This window comes from Syngnathoides biaculeatus, chromosome 18 (assembly GCF_019802595.1).
Source record: "Syngnathoides biaculeatus isolate LvHL_M chromosome 18, ASM1980259v1, whole genome shotgun sequence".
In the NCBI taxonomy this organism is placed as follows: Eukaryota; Metazoa; Chordata; class Actinopteri; order Syngnathiformes; family Syngnathidae; genus Syngnathoides; species Syngnathoides biaculeatus.
In genome coordinates this window covers 7,294,759-7,315,502 of record NC_084657.1, presented here as the reverse complement: position 1 = coordinate 7,315,502, position 20,744 = coordinate 7,294,759, and the positions used below count along the sequence as shown (strand labels likewise).

The following is a 20,744-nucleotide window of genomic DNA, read 5'->3' as shown; positions in this document are numbered from 1 at the left end:
CTCAGGATAGTTTGTTTTAACAGGAGTGACAGCATTTGTGGCATTTCAGATTTTTGAGGTGAAACTGTCCAAAAATTCAGCAACTGTCTCAGCATTCACAGTCTCTGGCACAGCCGCAGTCTCCACAAACTTAGTGGCAGTACTCTCATTTATGTAGCTTTTCTCAATAGAGCTAATTTGTCTGTTCAGAAATAGCCATATCATTAATGTCAATTGATAGATTAGAGCGTGAGTTGGACTCTTGATATAGTGAGAGAGGTCAAATGTTTCTCGTATGGAAGAAAGTTCTTTGGATGTTTTTTTCATGTTTTTGTCAACACAAATGTTAAACTTCCTAGTTATGACAAAATAGTGGTACTCAGTAAAAATAACAGAGGAGTTCTGAAAAATCATCCATAATTTTTTCATTGTATCTTGGAGCGCTATAAATTATTAAAAATATAACTTTTGGGTCACTTTTAATTAAAAAAAACACAGATATTCAAAAGAGTTAAAATTACCCAGTATAACTTCTTTACATTGAAATAATGATTTAAAAATAACATCAATACCATCGCAAAAATGTTGGTAGCCAATGACTTGAGTCCTTGTCTATTTAGACAGAAACTGTCTGATTTGTAAAGATGTTTATGGTCCCAAAAATGCATAAATTGTCGATGAAACTCACAAATAGTGCAGTACACACTGCTTAACCATTTATTCAATTGACGGAGCCTCAACAAACCTTCACCTCCAAATCGTACAAGAGTGAGAGGGCCACTTATAAAAACCCAAGCATCCAAGCATTGCACTTTTGTGAGGAGATCAATGAAATCTCGCTTGAGTACCTGTGATTGCTGCTTGACAACATCCAATGGCCCTGTATGTACGTAAAATGACAGATTTCACAGTTGGGTACTGATCAGTGATCTCCAACCATTTTTTAGATTTATCAGACACCGTGTCATGAGTAAAACACAGTCCTTAAGTGTTTTTCTCACTGCAAAAGTGTTTCACATCCTTGATGGCTCCATCACCAATTATTAACATTTGGGATGCCATTTTTTTCTTGCATGATTTAATTTCATACCTTTCAGTGGTGGTGGGGAATGAGTATTCTTGGCCAGGGTCTTGTAAAAGTGGCTCAAATCTATTTGTAAGTCTGATGTCAATGTTTTGCATTGACTCACATTCTTTTCTTCCTAGCTCTTCACTGTAACGACCGTCCATGGCCGCTCACTCAGGGTTGAGGCAGCCTGCAACACAGCCCAGGCAGATTCCTAAGTAATCTGCTGGTGCTGTTGTCTTCAATTATAGATGTTCCATATTTTTGGGTTTTGCTCCCAGTAAATTCTAGGGAGAACCCCTGGAGCATCTGTTATTGTTTCACAGTTCAAATCTGTCCTCGCTGTTGAGCTAAATGGCGGTCTGTTATCACACTGACCATTTTGAGACATCAGTAGAGTGGTTCCATTCCCCAACTATCCATTTACATCCACATAGACTTCAGGACAGTGGATTTTTGATTCCAGAATATAGATTCTCTGTGTCCGTGATAGTCCTCAGTAGAGAAGGGAGGCATCTTGATGGCAGATCTTGTAGCTTTCACCGGGCTTGTGCTAATAAGGAGGCCACGCTCATGTAATGATGAAATAACTGATTATTCACAAAAAAAAAAAATATAGTCCTACAGGTTTAAAAGTATCCAGAAGCCGTCGCTTCTAAATTGTTTTAGAAGAAAAACGAGTTTATCAGCGAGAAAGAATCTCAACAAAGGCAAAGCAAGCAGAGAAAGGAAAAAGTGTTTGCACTGTACGAGAAGACAGAGAGAAGGAATAAAACAAGGGGGGGACATTTTAGCAGGATAATGATCCAAAACATACCACCAACGAAACTCTTAATTGGTATCAAAGAAACCAAATTAATGATACTTTAATGGCCCACCCAATCACCTGACTTTCAATCCAGTTGAAAATCTAAGAAAAGCACTGAAACTCAAGGTCCATTAAAGAAGCTGAGTGGAGTGTTTGTTTCGGCTTGTCCCGTTAGGTGTAGCCACAGAGTGACATCTCAGATGAATGCTTATATTTGTTTAGCACAGTTTAAAAAAAAAAAAAAAAAACACCAGATGCCCTTCCTGACAGGAGTAGAGGCCTCAGTTAGATATGAACTCACAACCCCAAGTATACCTTCCCAATGCTCTAGCCACTGAGCTATGGGGCCTCAGTCTGGGGAGAAATACCAGGCGAGTAATGTATGTTTCTACTTTGTCCAGAAGGCATCTTCAACCTGGCATTCGTAAAAAGTACAAAATAAATACCAGTTGCAGAATTCATTAGCTTTTTCCCCCCGTCATTTCACATTATTACACACAGTTTTATTTCTGAGTTTATGTGTTCTACTTTTTTATGTATGGATTAATTGGGTTGCTCACGACATCTGGTGACATTTTCATGTCAACAGAACTTTGGGAACTACATTGAATGAAAAAAAAAAAATGGTGGCATTTTAAATATTTCAGCCGGTGTATAAAAGGAGCTTTTATTTTGCCACATAACCCCCCCGCAATATGGCCAATTATGCACAGTACAGTAGTATATGAAAAAAACAAATCCACAATCCACTAAATAAATAGATGAGCCACAACGGAAGGTTAAAGGGATATAAATACAGTAGGATCCATTGTCGGCCTTGCTTTCTGTGCAACGTATTTTCCCCACTGCTGCAATGATTGTGTCCCCTAAACGCTATCATTAAAAAAAAAAAAAAACCTTTGCAGAAGAAAGGTGGTTTGTTTATGAAGAGTCCTTATCCAACTATCACTGACGGCTCAGGTACCAGCATTGGAATGGATAAGGATGAAACCAGAGACAATTGGAGTGATGGAGCAGAAAATGTATTTTCTAGCTGCTGGAGTTAGTCGTTCGTTTCCAAAGAGGAGGCTGTGTCACATGCATCACTAGGCTGAATATTCTTGCAGTTACAGTCATATATGAGTCTCCTTTGCAAAGAAGAAAGTTATTCAAAAGATCCCCAACACTGCCAGTGGAGGCAAGACATTACTCAAGATGTTGTTCACACTCACAGTGTCACTTCAAAACTAAAATTACCACACCCCCAATAAACAAAGCCATAACTTGCTAGTAAGAAACTCCCAGCGTGCTTTGAATGCTCCCAGCATGCTTTGCGCCAATAAGGACCTCCGTAGTACTAAGGACCACCTTAGTGCCCCCTCCCCGTGACCCCCAAAGGGAACAAAAAGCAAAAACTACATTATAGAACACATTTTATTAATCGGAAAAGACATTGCATCATTTTACCTGGTAGTCCCAATGGAAATGTTTTTGTTTGCAAAACATGAATTATTTGTCACTATCAAAACAGTGCAAGCAAGCCTGTGAAAACCTCGTTATAGTTCCTATATCCGATGCTCGTTTTTTTGTATCTTCACAGAGACAGAAAGAGGGGTGGAGCGAGGGAGTGTGAGAGTGAGTAATTGAGCTAGAGAGAATAGAGAAAAACGAGGGTGGTCGGGGATGAGGTCGAGGGGATAATTTAGTAAAATAAGAAACACTCTCCTGCCACCAAGTGGTCAACTGATGTATTTTACATCATTTTGATATTTTGAAACTTTTGTCAGCACACAATTTTGATCAGTTAAAAATCACCTGTTGACTTTTCATGAGCACGTCCAAAGGGTAGAAAAATCTGTTTTAACAAATAAGTCATTTTCGAATTGCCTGAAAAAACCTACATTGACCAAATGATAATGTAAGGGAGCTTTCTTGTATTGCCAATGTGCTTTTTTGTTTTTTTTAGCTGCTATTACAGTAGTTTTCAAAATAAAACTAACGTGACTAACCAGATCAATCCACGTTTCCAGTATATTTTTTTATTGCTACATCAAACAAGTTAACAGTCGGTGTAGTAGATTCTCAGGAAACCAACAAGCCCACCATTCATGATATACACACACTTAAGGCTGTGCAATTGGGCAATTTGATGAAATGGGTGTGTTGAAAAAAATTGCTGTCTGCCGTTGACTTTACAAACTCAAAACTATTTTGTACAAATGTTAGTTTCTAGGATTTACCAATCCTTTGAATCACTCTAATATTTATTTGTATGAGCACAGTTTTTAAAAACTGCTTCACACCTGTGTGGCATGGAGTCAACCAACTTGTTGCACCTTTCAGCTGTTATTCCACTCAAAGATTCCTTACTGGCATTCCACACTTCATTTAGGTATTTTGGTTTTACTTCAGAAATAGCATTTTTTATCTCACCTCGCAAGTTGTCCATTGGATTAAGGCAGTCACTGTGATTTCCCAGACGTGGTCGCGCGCAATCGCACTCGCAAATCTGCACAGTCAAGCATGAAAAATCACGGACGTAAAATTTGTTACGCATAGAAATACATAGACATTGAAAGACGTCGCTTATTTTGTGTAGTCTTGACCAAAGCAATTGCGCACATGGAAACCGATCAAGTGCTGTGAACCACAGCCTTATGGCTTTTTTTTTTTTCCTTTTTAAAAAGGAAGCTGAAGATGTCCTGCTCGTTTACCTGACTCCACCCCCCTCTGGCTCTTCATCAATCAAACTTCATCAAAGGTCGCTGTTTTTGGAGCAATGTGTTGAACAACAATTTCCTCAGGCTTACAAGGAGAAATGCATGTTCAACTGAAGCTGGCTTCATCCTTAAATAGGGGCCACAACTGTTCACACCTGTTTTTCACAAAATTGACGTGTTCACTGATTGAATGCCAGACAAAGACAAAGCGCTAATTGTAAACATGATGAGTAAACGAGGTAAATCATTAAAGCTGAATCAAAGTAAGTTAGTAAGAAACTAAATATGTGCATGAATGTGAGGGGCGGGGGAGGAGGAGTGAAGCATCAGGCAAAAGCGATAGCGAGGGTGGATGACTTCAAATACTTGGGGTCAACAATAGAGACCAATGGAGAGAGTGGTAAAGAAGTGAAGAAACGGGTCCAAGCGGGTGGAACAGTTGGCGGAAGGTGTCTAGCGTTCTATGTGACAGAAGAGTCTCCGCTAGGATGAAGGGCAAAGTTTATAAAACGGTGGTGAGGCCGGCCATGACGGACGGATTAGAGACGGTGGCACTGAAGAAACAACAGGAAGCAGAACTGGAGGTATCAGAAATGAAGACGCTGAGGTTCTCGCTTTGAGTGAACAGGTTGGATAGGATTAGAAACAAGCTCATTAGAGGGACAGCCAAAGCTGGATGTTTTGGAGACAAGATTCGAGAGAGCAGACTTCGATGGTTTGGACATGTTCAGAGGCGAGAGAGTGAGTATATTGGTAGAAGGATGCTGAGGATGGAGCTCCCAGGCAAAAGACCGAGAGGAAGACCAAAGAAAAGGTTGATGGATGTTGTGAGGGGGGACATGAGGACAGTGGGTGTTAAGGAAGAAGAGGCATGAGATAGGCTTAGATGGAAAAAGATGACACACTGTGGCGACCCCTAACAGGACAAGCCGAAAAGAAAAGAAGAAGTAAGAAACTAAGTATGGATGTTGCCTGGAGTTGTAGTGCTATACCGAGTGAGGGAAGGACAGAACAAAATAGGAAATGACAAGGACAGGCAAAGAACCAATGTAATATTACCACTCCCATTATAGAGCTCATGCATCTACGTCACCGAAATCACCTGACTGGCCATGTTGCCGGTCAAGAAAAGCATTGTTCAATGCTAAGTCGGTTGGAGACGACACGAAAATACGTCTCCCAGAGTTTTGTCCGATACCATTAGACATTTAGATGATAATAAACGAAGGTATGTGGAAAAATGAGAGACACTTGGCATAGAGGACCCATATTTAATGGCGAAGTCGAAGTTTTCGCCGATAACAAAGTGGACTGTTAACCCACTTCCTCTCGTCTTGGACAACTGCATCTATCCATGTATCTGGTGAGTAAGTCGTTGAGCTTTACACGCAAAAGTTTGAAAGCGTATAAAGGTCTGGACACATACAAATACTTGCTGGATCTGTTCTCAATCAAGAATATATCCCACACAGTAATGGAGCCACTCAGATTTTTTCAATACAAATACCAATATTTAAATAAATGACCCCTGGTTTTACACAAACTTCATTAACTGCATTCATTAACTATGATTGGAACAAAAAAAAAAAGACGGGCTGAAGGCTCGAGAACACGGAAGCGTGTTGCGGCCACACGTTAAACCTCTCCATGACAGAGTTTTTTTTTTTTTTTAAATATACATTGGTCTCAAATGAGTCCAATGCATATTTTTAAAAAGAAAATAAACTGCTGGGCCCCTGTACATGGGAGTCTGTTGCGGCTACACATCAACCTATGTCAACCTCTCTGTGACAGATATATATATATTTTTTAATACCCATTGGACTCATTTGAGAACAATGCATATTATAAAAATAAAAAATGAAAAAAAAATCAGGGAGAGGTTTACTGAAGTTTAACGTCTGGTCACAAAACGCTTCCGTGTACGTTGGAGACGACTCCCTGCTGTCTTTTTTTTTTTTTTTAAACGCATTGTTCTCAAATGAGCCAACTTGGCATTATAAATACTTCTTGGGAATTTGAGATACAGAAGAATAATTCTTACCTGAAATAAAGTGATCGCTACACAGTCATGTGATTTGGTTGGGCATCATCCATCATGTTTAATTGCCGAAATCCATCAATCTTTTCTCGTCTTTTCAGCTGGTATTCTATAGAATGACCCCTTTGAATATCTGCCTCGTCTGTTGTAACAACCAACAGGAAAAGTCTCAGGCATTGTGAATATTCTGCTCCGGTTCATTGTCCCCCACACTGTCAAGCAGGTCTTTTTGACCAGCAATATGGCATCATGAAAACGGAGACATCACTTGCACGAGCTCTATACAGCCAACTCACTACCAGGTGGTGATCAGTTCATAGCTCCACCCCTCTCTTGACCAAAGTGTCCAAGACATGCAGTAGCAAGTCTGATGACAGTCGATCATCGAACTCCGACCTCGGCTATCCTGGTTTCCAAATGGCCATGTGGACACCCTTATGTTTGAACATGGTGGTTGTTATGGAGAATCCGTGATGAACACAGAAGTCCAATAACAGAACACAACTCAAGTTCTGATTTTGGGGGGGTTTCTTCTTCACTACACTCTTCCAGGTCTGACCTTCATTGCCCACATGAGCATTGAAGTCTGCAGCAGAACAATGGTTCTACCTGGACAAACCCCATGAATGAATAAATAAATCAAATAAATACAGTGCAGTGAACAAGTATTCGCCCACATGCATATCAATCTCTCTCTCTCTCTCTCTCTCTCTCACACACACACACACACACACACAAAGGTTTCAAACCATCAAACCAGTTTTAATATCACCCAGATACAACTAAAGGAAATGCAAAATGTAGTTTCCAAATGACAATACAATTTATTAAGGCACCAAAACAATACAAACCTTTCTCACCCTCTGTGAAAAAGCAATTGCCTACCCCCTTGTTAAATCACAAAGTCACTGTGATGAACCACAAATTTGGGAAAGGTGAGTTCAATTTCATAAGCAACACACAAACCTGATTACCACCATAGTTGTTGAATCATGAATTCACAAAAGGATTCAGGGATTTCTCCAGTGTGGCGGTTGTTGGGATTTGGGAATCTATTTCATGTGAACACAACTAGCAGGCTTTGAGTGTGTGTGACGATGAATGTGTACACGTGGGTGTGTGTCTGCCTGCATTCAGATGTGTGTGTGTGTGTGTGTGTGTGTCAGTGTGTGTGTGTGTGTGTGTCTGTGTGTGTGTGTGTGTGTGTGTTTGTGTGCATATGCATGGCAGTGTGTGGAGTAAATTCTTTTTAGGTGTGACTCTGAGTGTGAATAGCTGTGTGATTATATCTGCGCTGTTTTACTGGCAACTAGAAAAGGATGTACCCCGCCTCTTGCCCAAAGTCAGCTGAAATACTCTTTAATTACCAGTACAATGACAACAAGCAAAATGAATATCAATATTTGATGTCACGTTGGCGAGAGATGATGTTCCTGACACTGGTTTGATGCTTGCATAGAACCATACTATTACTATACTATATTATACAATTCATTAATCAGCAACCAAGCTTGTAAAAAGGCTACAAAATGAATTTATCCCACGCAATCAACTGCTTCATTGGACCTTGGATTCTCATACAGTCACTTTTATGTCACACTATGATTCTAAAGAGTTGTGAGATGTGTTTTGAGGCAACTTTCAGTATCTTTTCCCTCCATCTCTCCCTGTAAGCCCCAAGCCTGCCATCAGTCAAAACACGCTTCTTCAGAATATCCTATTTAATATAGTAAGCTTCAATGATGGAATTGTTAGTCAGTCAATGAACACAATAACACCAGTGATAATATGGTTTTATGATGGTTCTCATCATCCCATCTGCTCTGCTCTTAACTCTGTCTGTCCAGAACCCCATGTAAAGTCTGTAACTTGGCCATCTGGTCTCATCTGCTAAGCTCTCCTTCATTACTTCTCTCTGTGGCACTCCATTTGCCCCACACCACCCTAATATTTGATCAAAAACATAGCAACTTTTATCTTGATGGCCTTGCATTTGTGGAGCAGGCTTTTATTATTTAATTGATGTCAAAGGTACAAAAAAATACTTTATATAGCCTAAAAAAAAAAGAACATATATTTCATTAACTTCTCACAGACAAGGGGTTTAATCGATAATCCAGTCTTTAAAAATGCAGGCGAGGCCACACCAGAGCTCGGTACGGACTTCTGTACTAGTCCCCCTTCATACTTGTCATGCATGCACTTATATTCTTTTTTACAAACCCAAGACCAATAAAGTTGGGACATTATGTGAAACAAAAACAGAATATAATGATTTTTTAAATCATGTTCAACCTATATTTAAAGGAAGACTTTGTCCAAAATTCATATGGACAATAAACCCTCCAATGTGAAGTAATATTACGTATATTTTGGACATTAATTGTAAATAAAAAAATTGAAAAAGAACATTTTTTAAATCCACTCATTATCTGGATATATGCCAACTTTCACAGCCAGACCTGGAAGAAACGTCCTTGACCCCGCCCCGTGACGGTTCCGGAGCTTAGCATTACAGACCATTCGTTCTAGCTAGGCCAAGATGCCGACATGTTGCGCACCAAACTGCAACAAAACTGAGAAAATGCACCCAAATTTGTCCTTCTTTAACCTCCCATGGGGTCAACCTGACGGGATAAAACGGTTCCTGTCACAGCTGAGGCTCTTTCATCCCCCGGGGAAATTTGCATGCATCTAACCATTACTAGTTATTAGCCACCTTGCTTATAGCCTCGTGTTAGTACTGTATAAGCAACAACATACTTTCCGGGGCGGCACGGTGGCCGAGCTGTAAAGCACTGGCCTCACAGTTATGAGGACCCAGGTTCAAGCCTGGACATCCGTGTGTGGAGTTTGCATGTTCTCCCCGTGTCTGCATGGGTGTACCCTGCTTTCTGGCCATTGACAGCTGGGATAGGCTCCAGCACTCCCGTGACCCTCATGCAGATAAGCGACTAAGAAAATGGATGAATGGATGGATATGTGTAATCAGTTTAGAGAAGTCCCCACTTGGGGTGGGGGGGCATTTTAAATTCCAGATATAAAGAAACCAATAGATAGTCTTACGTCGTACTCAGAAAATAAGATCGCATATTCGATAAACTTTGGACATAGCCCATAGCATTCAGATAGCTCACATCGCATTCACGTAGCATTCACAGTGGATTCCAAGACCGTTAAAAATGTGTACTCACTGATTTTCACTGGATGTACAAGTGGTCCTTTCATCAAACTGTCATGGATCATAAGTAATTTGATGTGTAACATCAAATCATTGAGGAACATTGTCCTTATACTGTTCAATTATTTTCTCACACACTTGTTCACAAAGAGGTGAACCTTGCCCCATCTTTGATTGAGAATGACTAAACAATTCAGGGAAGTTCAATTCAGTCATGTCACCCACCTGTTCTCAACTAGCCTGTTCACTTGTGGGATGTTTCAAAACAAATGTTTGATGAGCATTCCTCAACTTTTCTATTTTGGCATCTGTCCCAGCTTTTTTGGAATGTGCCTCATCCATAAATTCCAAGTTAATGATTATTTGCGAAAAGGAAAGTCTCCGTTTGAACATCATATATATTGTAAGTGTATTCAATTCAATATAGGTTGAACATGATTTACAAATTGTTTTATTCTGTTTTTATTTGTTTAACACGTCACAACTTCACTGGAATTGGGTTTGTATTTAGAGGCACATATTTTCCACTCTGCCCCCCGCCGCCAAGAATTAGCATTCAAAGTGTACATAATGTAAAGAATAATAAAAAATGATGTTCATTTACCTTAGGCATTTAGTGCTTGGTGAGCAAAAAGGAATTGTGCATGATGTTGCATCTGTGCGGCATAGCTCACTGCCACACCACCAGTGAGTAACTTCAAGATCAAATATGTCAATTTTTTTTTTAAAACAAAAGTCTGTAGTAGATTCACTATTGATTAACAAGTATCCCAATTTCGAAATAAGTCTGATAATGTCTCCAACAACAAACGAAACACAAAAACATATTGATAACTTGTTACCAAGGGGACCACAGAGTTAAGCACCATGTTAGATGTAACAAGATGTCACCAAGGTGATAATATTTTAGGTTTCTTTTGTATTTACATAAATCAAATATCAGCTGTAAAAATATACTTTATTAGTTTAAGTTTTGTTCAAAGACACAAGCCCGAAAGGAAATTAAAATGTTAGCAAGTTTGGCGTCAAACAATTATGAAATCAATCCGAGTCATGGCCTTTACGAGAGATAAATAGGAAGTCAGTAATCTCATTTCCCAGGTTTGGTCATGCGAAGTTCCATGTATGTGGTTTGACTTTCTTTACTGAAATGTGAGTTGTTGTTTTGTTTTGTTTTTTTGTTTGTTTTGTTTTTTGCTTTCATCAGTATCACATTTCCTTTTCCATCATTGTGCACTTCTCTGAGGGACTGATGAACATCATCCATGGAGGTCCACCGCCAAACTCTATTTTCTATTTATTCTTCTGGTCAATGTTTCAGCAAATCCATAAGTTGAAGACTTACTTATAGAGTACTTGAGGTAAAACTCACAAATAAAGGTCATTTGATATTTGCTACATCTGCATTACAATGACTTTACATGACAAAGCCCCCCCCACACACACACAGAAACACACACACACACTTTGAAGGAGTAGCAGCCCACTTTTCTATTTTTTAGTTCAAATACCACTGCTACTGATTTGGCAGGTCTTAAAAGCAAAGTTCATTCACTTTTTACTGATCACAATACATGAAGTGCAATGTTGGGGAAAAATGCTCTCGGGAAGCTGTAGGCGTTTTGTAGATCAAGGTGAATTGTATTTGGAACCACCACTTCTTTATTCATGTTGAATTATACGACAGTTTGGTCGTAGAATATTAATCCAAATGTTTGTTGAATTTTTGATGGAAAATTGGTGAACAATATTTAAAATTTAAGCGAAGTGTTTTAACGGGAACGTTCAGTCTTGAAAATCTTTTTTTTCAAGGGTGTAAAAAATTAATCTGAAGGAGAAATTTGGAAATGAGAATTGTGTTTTATTTCAAGGCTATATCACCCAGTCCTATCGTCTAAATTGAATAAGACTTGTATGAATCTGCCAAAAGAAGCCACTCTCCTTATCTTTGTGATGGTAGGTATCAGAAGGTACAGTGAAGAAAATAAGTATTTGAACCCCCTGCTATATTGCAAGTTCTTCCACTTAGAAATCATGGGGAGGTCTAAAATGTTCATTGTAGGTGCATGTCCACTGTGAGAGAGATAATCTCGAAAGAAAAATCCAGAAATCACAATGTCTGATTTTTTTAATTATTTTTTGTGTGATACAGCTGCAAAAAAGTATTTTAACACTTGAGAAAACCAATGTTAATATTTGGTACAGAAGCCTTTGTTCGCAATTACACAGGTCAAAAGTTTCCTGTAGTTGTTCACCAGGTTTGCACACACTGCAGGAGGGATTTTGGCCCTCTCCTTCACACAGATTTTTCGCTAGATCAAACAGGTATCTGGGCTGTCACTGAGAAACACAGGAGTTTCACCTCCCTCCAAACATTTTATTTTGGGTTTAGGTCTGGAGACTTGCTCGGCCACGCAAGAACCTTGATATGCTTCTTACGGAGCCACTTCTTGGTTTTCCTGGCTGTGTGCTTCAGGTCGTGTCATGTTGAAAGACCCACCCACGACCCATCTTCAATGCTCTGACGGAGGGAAAGAGGTTGTTCCACAAAATCTCACAATACATGGTCGCAGTCATCCTCTCCTTAATACAGTGCAGTTGTCTTGTCCCATGTGCAGAAAAACACCCCCAAAGCATGATGCTACCACTCACACGCTTCACAGTCGGGATGGTGTTCTTGGGATGGAAGTGATCATTCTTCTTCCTCCAAACACGGTTAGTGGAATTATGACCAAAAAGTTCAATTTTGGTCTCATCTGACCACAAAACTTTCTCCCATGACTCCTCTGTATCATCCAAATGGTCATTGGCAAACTTATGACGCGTCTTGAGATGCATGATTTCAAACCATGACGTCTTAGTGTATTACCAACAGTCACCTTGGAAATGGTGGTCCCAACTCTTTTCAGGTCATTGACCAAGTCCTGCCGTGTAGTCCTGGGCTGATTCCTCACCTTTCTAAGGACCATTGAGACATCACGAGGGGATGGTTTGCATGGGGCTCCACTCTGATTGAGATTGACCGTCATGTTTAGCTTCTTCCATTTTCCAATGATTGCTCCAACAGTGGACCTTTTTTCACCAAGCTGCTTGGCAATTTCTCCGTAGCCCTTTCCAGTCGTATGGAGTTATTCAATTTTGTCTTTGGTGTCTTTGGACAGCTCTTTGGTCATGTTACAGGTTTGAGTCTTACTGATTGTATGGGGTGGACAGGTGTCTTTATGCAGCTAAAGACCTCACACAGGTGCATCTGATGAAGGATAATACGTACATGGAGTAGCAGTGGACTTTTACAGGCGGACAAACAGGTCTTTGAGGGTCAGAATTATTGCTGATAGACAGGTGTTCTAATCCTTATTTGCACCTGTATCACACAAATCTTTTCCTTTTGGCTTGTCCCGTTAGGGGTCACAACAGCGTGTCATCTTTTTCCATCTATCTTGTACATCTTCTTCTCCAACGCCCACTGTCCTCTTGCTCTCCCTCATAACATCCATCAATTTTTCTTTGGTCTTCCTCTCACTCTTTTGCCTGGCAGCTCCATCCTCAGCACCTTTCTACCAATATACTCAGTCTCTCGCCTATCCAACCTGTTCACCCCAATCAAGAACCTCAGCATCTTTATTTCTGCTTCCTCCAGTTCTGCTTCCTGTTGTTTCTTCAGTGCCACCATCTCGAATCCGTACATCAGGGCCTTTTGTCACATAGAACACCAGACATCTTCCGCCAACTGTTCCACCCCATTTGGACCCATTTCTTCACTTCTTTACCACACTCTCCATTGCTCTGTATTGTTGACCCCAAGTATTTGAAGTCATCCACCCTCGCTATCCCTTCTCCCTGGAGCTTCACTCCTCCTCCACCACCCCTCACATTCATGCACATATATTCTGTTTTACTTTGGCAAGTCTTCATTCCTCTCCTTGCCAGTGTGTGCCTCTATCTTTCTAATTGTTCCTCCGCCTGCTCCCTGCTTTCACTGCAGATCACAATATCATCTGCAAACATCATAGTCCAAGGGGATTCCAGTCTAACCTCATCTGTCCGCCTATCCATTACTACCACAAACAGGGAAGGGCTCAGCGCATTTCCCTGGTGCAGTCCCACCTCCACCTTAAAATCTTCTGACACACCTACGGCACATCTCAGCACTGTTCTGCTGCCCTCATACATGTCCTGTACTATTTTAACATATTTCTCCACCACACCAGACTTGCGCATGCAGTACCACAGTTTCTCTCTTGGTACTCTGTCACAGGCTTTCTCTAGGTCTACAACGACACAATGTAGCGCCTTCTGACTTTCTCTGTACTTTTCCACGAGCATCCTCAAGGCAAATAATGCATCTGTGGTACTCTTTCTAGGCATGAAACCATACTGTTGCTCGCAGATACTGACTTCTGTCCTGAGTCTAGCCTCCACTACTCTTTCCCATAACTTCATTGTGTGGCTCATCATCTTTATTCCTCTATAGTTTCCACAGCTCTGAAAGTCGCCTTGGTTCTTAAAAATGGGGACTAAAACACTTTTTCGCCATTCTTCTCCCATCTTCTCTCCTGCTAGTATTCTATTAAATACGTTTGTCAAAAACTCCACAGCCACCTCTCCAAATTGCTTCCATACCTCTAGTGGTATGTCATCATGACCAAATGTCTTTCCATTTTTCATTCTGTTCAGTCCCTTTCTAACTTCCCCCCTACTGATCATTGCCACTTCGTGGAGATTTACACTTGCCTCTTCTACTCTACCCTCTCTCCCATTCTCATCATTCATTAACTTCTCAAAGTACTCTTTCCAGCCTGGGTCACGACCTATCCGTTATGGAAGTCATTTGATGAACACTCATATATGTTTGGCACAGTTTTACGCCGGATGCCTTTCCTGCCGCGACCCTCTGCATTTATCTGGGCTTGGGTCCTGCCTACAGGACGAACAGGAATTTTGCCCTCCTTTGGCCTGCAGATAGTCAAAACAAGCAATCAAATGAACAAAGTCAACACGTAAGATACACAATTTACATACTACATAATCTTTGTTAAAGTTAAAGTCAGATAAAAGCTATCAAATAAACAGCCAGCACATAAGGTACACAAATCACATACTACTCTGCTCATTTCTACGTAGTTTGAGCTTTCGTTTTGATCGTGACCCAACGCTATGAAGAGAGATTTTAGCCAAACGGGTCTAGAGGCTGCGCTATTAGCACGGTGGACTTCCCCCTCAAAGCGCTGAGAATAATGAGAAATAAAGGGAAGCAAGCAAGCGAGGGAAGATGGGATTACTGTTCATGAATGCAGGAGGCACCAGAACTGAACCAATTCATCAATGATGAGTTTGACAGTGATGCACCAAAGGTAACTAAGAAGGACATTTTTCACATTGGAGATGAGTCAGATGCTTCTTTTGAAGTCTTGGCCAAGGATGTGTAATGTAGAGGATAAACTGCACTTTGCACAAACGTTTTATGCACAAATATTTAATGCAAAAAAAAAAAAAATTCAGTTAAAGAGTGCTAAATAGTTCATTTATTTAAGACGGTAACATGGGTTATCAACAGTATTAATAAAATGTCATGCCATTGTTGAGCATTTATTTGAGTTGATTGAGGGATTCTGTTTTGACAATGGACCTTTCTGACTGGCAATCTTCAGCTCCGCCCCCCTTAGCTACAGTTGCCATGCCCCACAATCTTCCAAAATGGCGACTGAACATAACAGGTTTGTTTGAACTGGATTCTGTATCCTGTATTCCAGATAATATTGGGGTAGGTTTTTTGCCAAATGCATCAGACTTGTCCAAGAGAGTTCTACAGAGAGGTCTCAACTATTCCATGCAAAGATATGTACACGGAATTAAGATTTTGGACAGAACAGTTACAGCAAAACATTGGCGATTGATGCAAAAAAGTTTGATGCCCCACAAACTTCATATTGAAATCCAACGGAATAAAATTGTGGAATCGTACTGCGCATGTAAAGCAGGGTGAGTACTTCTAGATCACGAATAATATCATTGTAGTCTTAATAAGTGAGTGGTTGCATTCATTTGACTTGGCTCGTAATGGAACCCAGTGCCCGGTCTTAAAATTCGATACAAATGGGCAAATAGACATTTCCCTTGCATGAGATCGCACATTCACGTATCACTAACCCGACTTTTCGGCATAAAACATTACACACTTCATTCAGCAGGTCAGTGATACGCTAACAAAGTGACAGTTGTTCTCCTGCAATGTACAGTATAAAGCACTGATAATAATTAAATCAAACTTAGAGAAGACAGTTCTCCCTCACTTACTTTCAAACACACAACCTTGTGTTTGTCTGTTGATATTGTCCACACTTCAATGTATGTGCGCTCTTCCGCGAACCTTAATCCATCATAGACACTTCCTCAATTGTGTTTTAGGCTTTGGAAAATGAATCAATCGGGCCCCTTGTAACCTAGCAGGATATCTTTCATCAGAATTGCACATTCCCCAAGAGGACCGTTTTGTTCGTAACATTAACTTTTCCAATCGCACGCGACCGATAACCAGTATCACTTGTGGGACATGACGACAAGATGGGCGGGTCAAGCATGTGGTGAAGACATTGTGGCTATCTGACCACTACTATTAGCTACTGGCTACTATTGTACGAGTGATTGACACGTCGGAAAAGTCCATTGCAGGGACCAGGGGAAGCGTGTCCTGTGGCTTGTCCCAAGATATATATTATATATTACCATTATCAGTACATGCACAAAGATTGTTCTACAGACATTTTTTTGAAAAACCAAAAGTCCAAATCAAACAAAATAGAAATACAGATAATTCCTAATATTTTGAGCATATGGATAGCAGCAAATTGGTGGTGGGCATTGTACGTTGGTAGAAGGGTTTTCCTGATTTTTTCCGGTCAAATTTGGGGCTGCGCATTTTACTCGAGAAATTACGGTAAATCCCTGCCTCCCCCTGTGTGCAGTTTGCATGTTCTCTCCGTGGCTGCATGTGTTTTCTCCAGGCACTCCGGTTCCCTCCCACATTCCCAAAACACGAAAGACAAAACACAGAACGCAAGATATGACCCCAAATGGCTGACTCCAGAGACAGTCACACTCACAATCACACGTAGGGGCAATTTAGAGTGTCCAAGTAATGTTGCATGTTTTTGTGATGTGGGAGGAAACCCACGGAAACACGGGAGAAGATGCAAACGCCACACGGGCAGCTCTGGGAATGAACCCGGGACTTCAGAACTGAGAACTGACGCCAATGCTTTACCAGCTGAGCCACCGTGCCGCCCCATTAGATTCAGTTAATTTAAAAAAAGTTCCTTCACCAAACTATAAATTTTCAAAATCATTCAAGTCCCCCTCAGTGTTAATGATCCATCCACGAAGTTCACGTTCACCAAAAGTCTATGCATTGTTGCCACGGAAAAGCCGATAAAAGAGTGCATTAAAGTTATTAGTGGTAATTTTTTTACTCGATTTATTCTGGATATACTTATATTTATAATGGATTTCATATTATAAGTATTTTATTCTATCCATTTTCTAGGCCGCTTATCATCACAAGGATCGTGGGAATCCTGGAGCCAATCCCAGGAGCCAGGGTAACCCTGAACTGGTTGCCAGCCAATTTGCAGGGAACATGGAGACAGACAAAAGTCACAATCACACCTAGGGGCAATTTAGAGTCTCCAATTAATGCATGTTTTTTGGATGTGGGAGGAAACCAGAGTAAGTAACTTTCTTTCAGCTTGTCCCTTTCGGGGTCACCACAGCGTGTCATCTCAGATGAACGCACATATTTGTTTGGTACAATTTTTACACCGGATGCCCTTCCTCACGCAACCCTTCTCAGGGAGTGGAGGCCCAAGTGGGATACAAACTCACAACCCCTGGTTTATCAAACCAATGCTCTAACCACCGAGCTACGGGGCCTGGAGAAAACCCACGCAGGCACGGGGAGAACATGCAAACTCCACAGAGGCGGGTCCGGGATTGAACTCAGGACCTCTGAACTGTGAGGCCAATTTCTTTACTAGCTGTTCCACCGTGCCGCCCAATGTAGTTTAAAGAACTATAAATTATATAGTATCAATATAGTTTTCAATATAGTGTTTCGACTGTCTTGTTTCAGTGACAAATGCTTTGGGCCATTTTGAGCCAAAAATGTGGGTTGACCGAACTGTAAGTGTTGTAAAATATGAGCCTGGAAGCAAGGTTTGGCAAGTTAATTCAAAAATGTGTTCTGATACAGTTACTACATAAAAGTATCTCATCAGTATCTTCATCTAAGTATCACAGTATTAAAGTAATGTAACTTGAGTCCATTCAATTACTTTTGGATGATTCCAATAGCAAAAAATCACCAAAGAAGTTCAAAATCAGTTAAATATACATGCATATATATTTTATGTCTGTCTTTTTCTGTAAATGTTTGGAAAAAAAAAACAGGGAAGGGGCAGGGGGCAGATGCGGGAGGAACTCGAAGCAGTCAGAATTCAAATCCCAAGCATCACAACTGTGTCCCCTTGCTGCCGAGCTTCATCAAGTTTTTAAAACCTATCCACATGACTCAGTTTGTGCGATATCCAAAATGAAATGGGGAAAAAATAGGACAATCATACATTCATCTATTTTCTTTGCCGCTTATCCTCATAAGGATCGCAGTGAGTGCTGGAGGCTACCCCAGCTGTCATTGGCAGGAGGCAGGGTACACCCTGAACTGGTTGCCAGCCAATCGCAGGGCACAGAGACAAAACAGTTGAACTCACAATCACACCAAAGAGCGATTGAAAGCCTCAAATAAAAGCTAGATTTTGGGATGTGGGAGGAAGCCACAGCACCCAGAGAAAACCTATGCAGGCACAGGGAGATCATGCAAATTCCACACAGGCGGGGCCGGGACTTGAACCCTGGTCTCAGAACTATGAGGCCAGTGCTCTATCCAGTTGCACCACCGTGCTTCCAAAAGAGACTAATAACAGTTATAAAATCAACCTCTGCAGTTAGCAGTTGTTTAACCTGACCCATAACTGACATGCAGACACACACGCGCACACACACACACACACACACACACTCCTCGATAGCCCACTTTAGGATTGATTCAATGATGCACTGCTAACTGTAAAAAGTTCGAACTCAAAAATCAACCTCTCCCTCTTTTAAATTTGTAACCCTGCATAATAATCCTAATTTTTAGTCAATGCACCTTCAATTACCTTTAATCAATTACATTTTTTGTAACTGCAAAGAAATACAGTTAACTTTCTTCAACAGGCATCAGCCAGATAAACCTGCCTAATCTTAATGCTAACTTCATTTGAACATAACAAAAATTAGATAAATACTGATGCAATTTTGGACTAAATTAATGCCTGTTGGCACAGTTATACTGCTAAAAATGTCTCCAGAAAGGTGGATTTGGGGTTGCTCAATTCTGGTTGCAGGTGTTAACTGTAGACTAAAGAGGATTAGAAAGCATTTGATTTGTGTCAAACTTTACAATATAGGGGAACATAGATAAAGAGCATTGACCTTTCCCTTCATATTGGATTCTTATCACGCACACACACAAAATCGAATAAATGAACTTTTTTTATGGCAGAGTCAGAGAAGGTCCGGAATTCCAAGTTAAAAATAGTCAAGGCTGCCCAAAGCTGCCACGGCTTAACTTTAAAGACCTCACCAGCAAGTCATTGTGGATTAGGAACTACTACTTAATTCCACAGCGACGACCTCCCGGGGCAAGCGATTTGTAATGTGTCAAAATAAATCCCAACAATTTACAGACAATTGAACCAGCGACTACAAGTGCATAATCTTATTCCACAGATGATAAATCGTGAGACAACTAAAGACAGATAAAGTAAAGACGTGATGGTCTTTCACCGAGACCTCGGACTGGGTTTCAACCTGAATAAAACTGCTGTAAAAATATGTTCAGAGCAGAGTCAAGACTGATTTTTTTAAAAGATTAATTTTAGTTTTGTTTTAAATGTGAAATGAAAGCACAAGCATAACCACTGCGCACTTAGCTGAGAACATCTTCTCACCCGGCTTCAAAAGCATCCAATCAAAGAGTTACTGATGAGCGACAAGTGGCTCGAAGGGTGAGAAGTGGTACCTACCTTGCCCCATCAACATTATGGCCATCCCGACCAACATAGCCCAATAAATGGGAGGTGTCATCTTGATTGGTCTGCCTCTCTTCTAGACAAAGTCTAAAAATCCATGAAAGTGTTTTTCACCCCGACGTCCTCCTTTTTTAGGGGAGACAATCCACGGCCACGACGCCCAGTCTCTTTCAACTCTGTGATTATTGGTAGCCGCGCCACAAGCAATTGTGGGTTTATAAACTCCAGCCCTTCCGGTTGGGGCTTTGTAAAGTAAAACGCACAAGCTTCGCTGCTCCAAATAGTGTCTCGCTCCTTCCTGGCTGTGCATCGGTAGCGTGAACATATTTTATCATGGCCTTAAATGCAGACGCTAATATGCGTGATTGAGACTCCTCACTGTAAAATAATAATGATGATAATAATAATAACAATAATAATAATAATAATAAACTTGTCCCAATCATTTATCATCTGTACTTTTCAAAATGTTTTAATATAAAATGTTAAATTGTTGTTAAATTCTTTTTAGAAGAAATTAAACACCTGTACATTGCTACAAAAAAAAAATTCTCAAAATGCAATGCAGTCCATCCATTTTCTGAGCCACTTATCCTCACGAGGGTCACGGGAGTACTGGAGCCTATCCCAGTTGTCAACGGGCAGGAGACAGGGTACACCTGCCAATCGCAGGGCACATCAAGACAAACAACCGCACTCACAATCACACACAGTCCGACCACGAAGTGAGAGCCCGGATATGTCGATTCATGATGGTAACCGATGGAAAAAATGCCAAGATACTTTCCCCTTTGGAATCAGAGATACTAATGCAGGCATAGCGTGACTATGAACCAATAC

General features: G+C 40.7%; 1 protein-coding gene across 4 annotated transcripts in view; it reads right to left on the bottom strand.

Annotated features, from left to right (window-relative positions):
- The window catches only part of ntm (neurotrimin), a 72,091-nt gene extending 52,018 nt beyond the window's left edge, over nucleotides 1–20,073 (bottom strand). For 2 of the 4 annotated variants that reach the window (XM_061804261.1, XM_061804262.1), the window contains exon 1: nucleotides 19,899–20,073. In XM_061804261.1, coding sequence (XP_061660245.1) covers nucleotides 19,899–19,959 — 61 coding nt within the window. In that variant the 5' untranslated portion in view covers nucleotides 19,960–20,073. Of the gene's footprint in view, nucleotides 1–4,265; nucleotides 4,342–4,546; nucleotides 4,674–19,898 lie in introns of those variants that run through there. The other 2 variants (XM_061804263.1, XM_061804264.1) reach the window with 2 other exon arrangements.
- Between the last annotated feature and the right edge of the window lie 671 nt (nucleotides 20,074–20,744).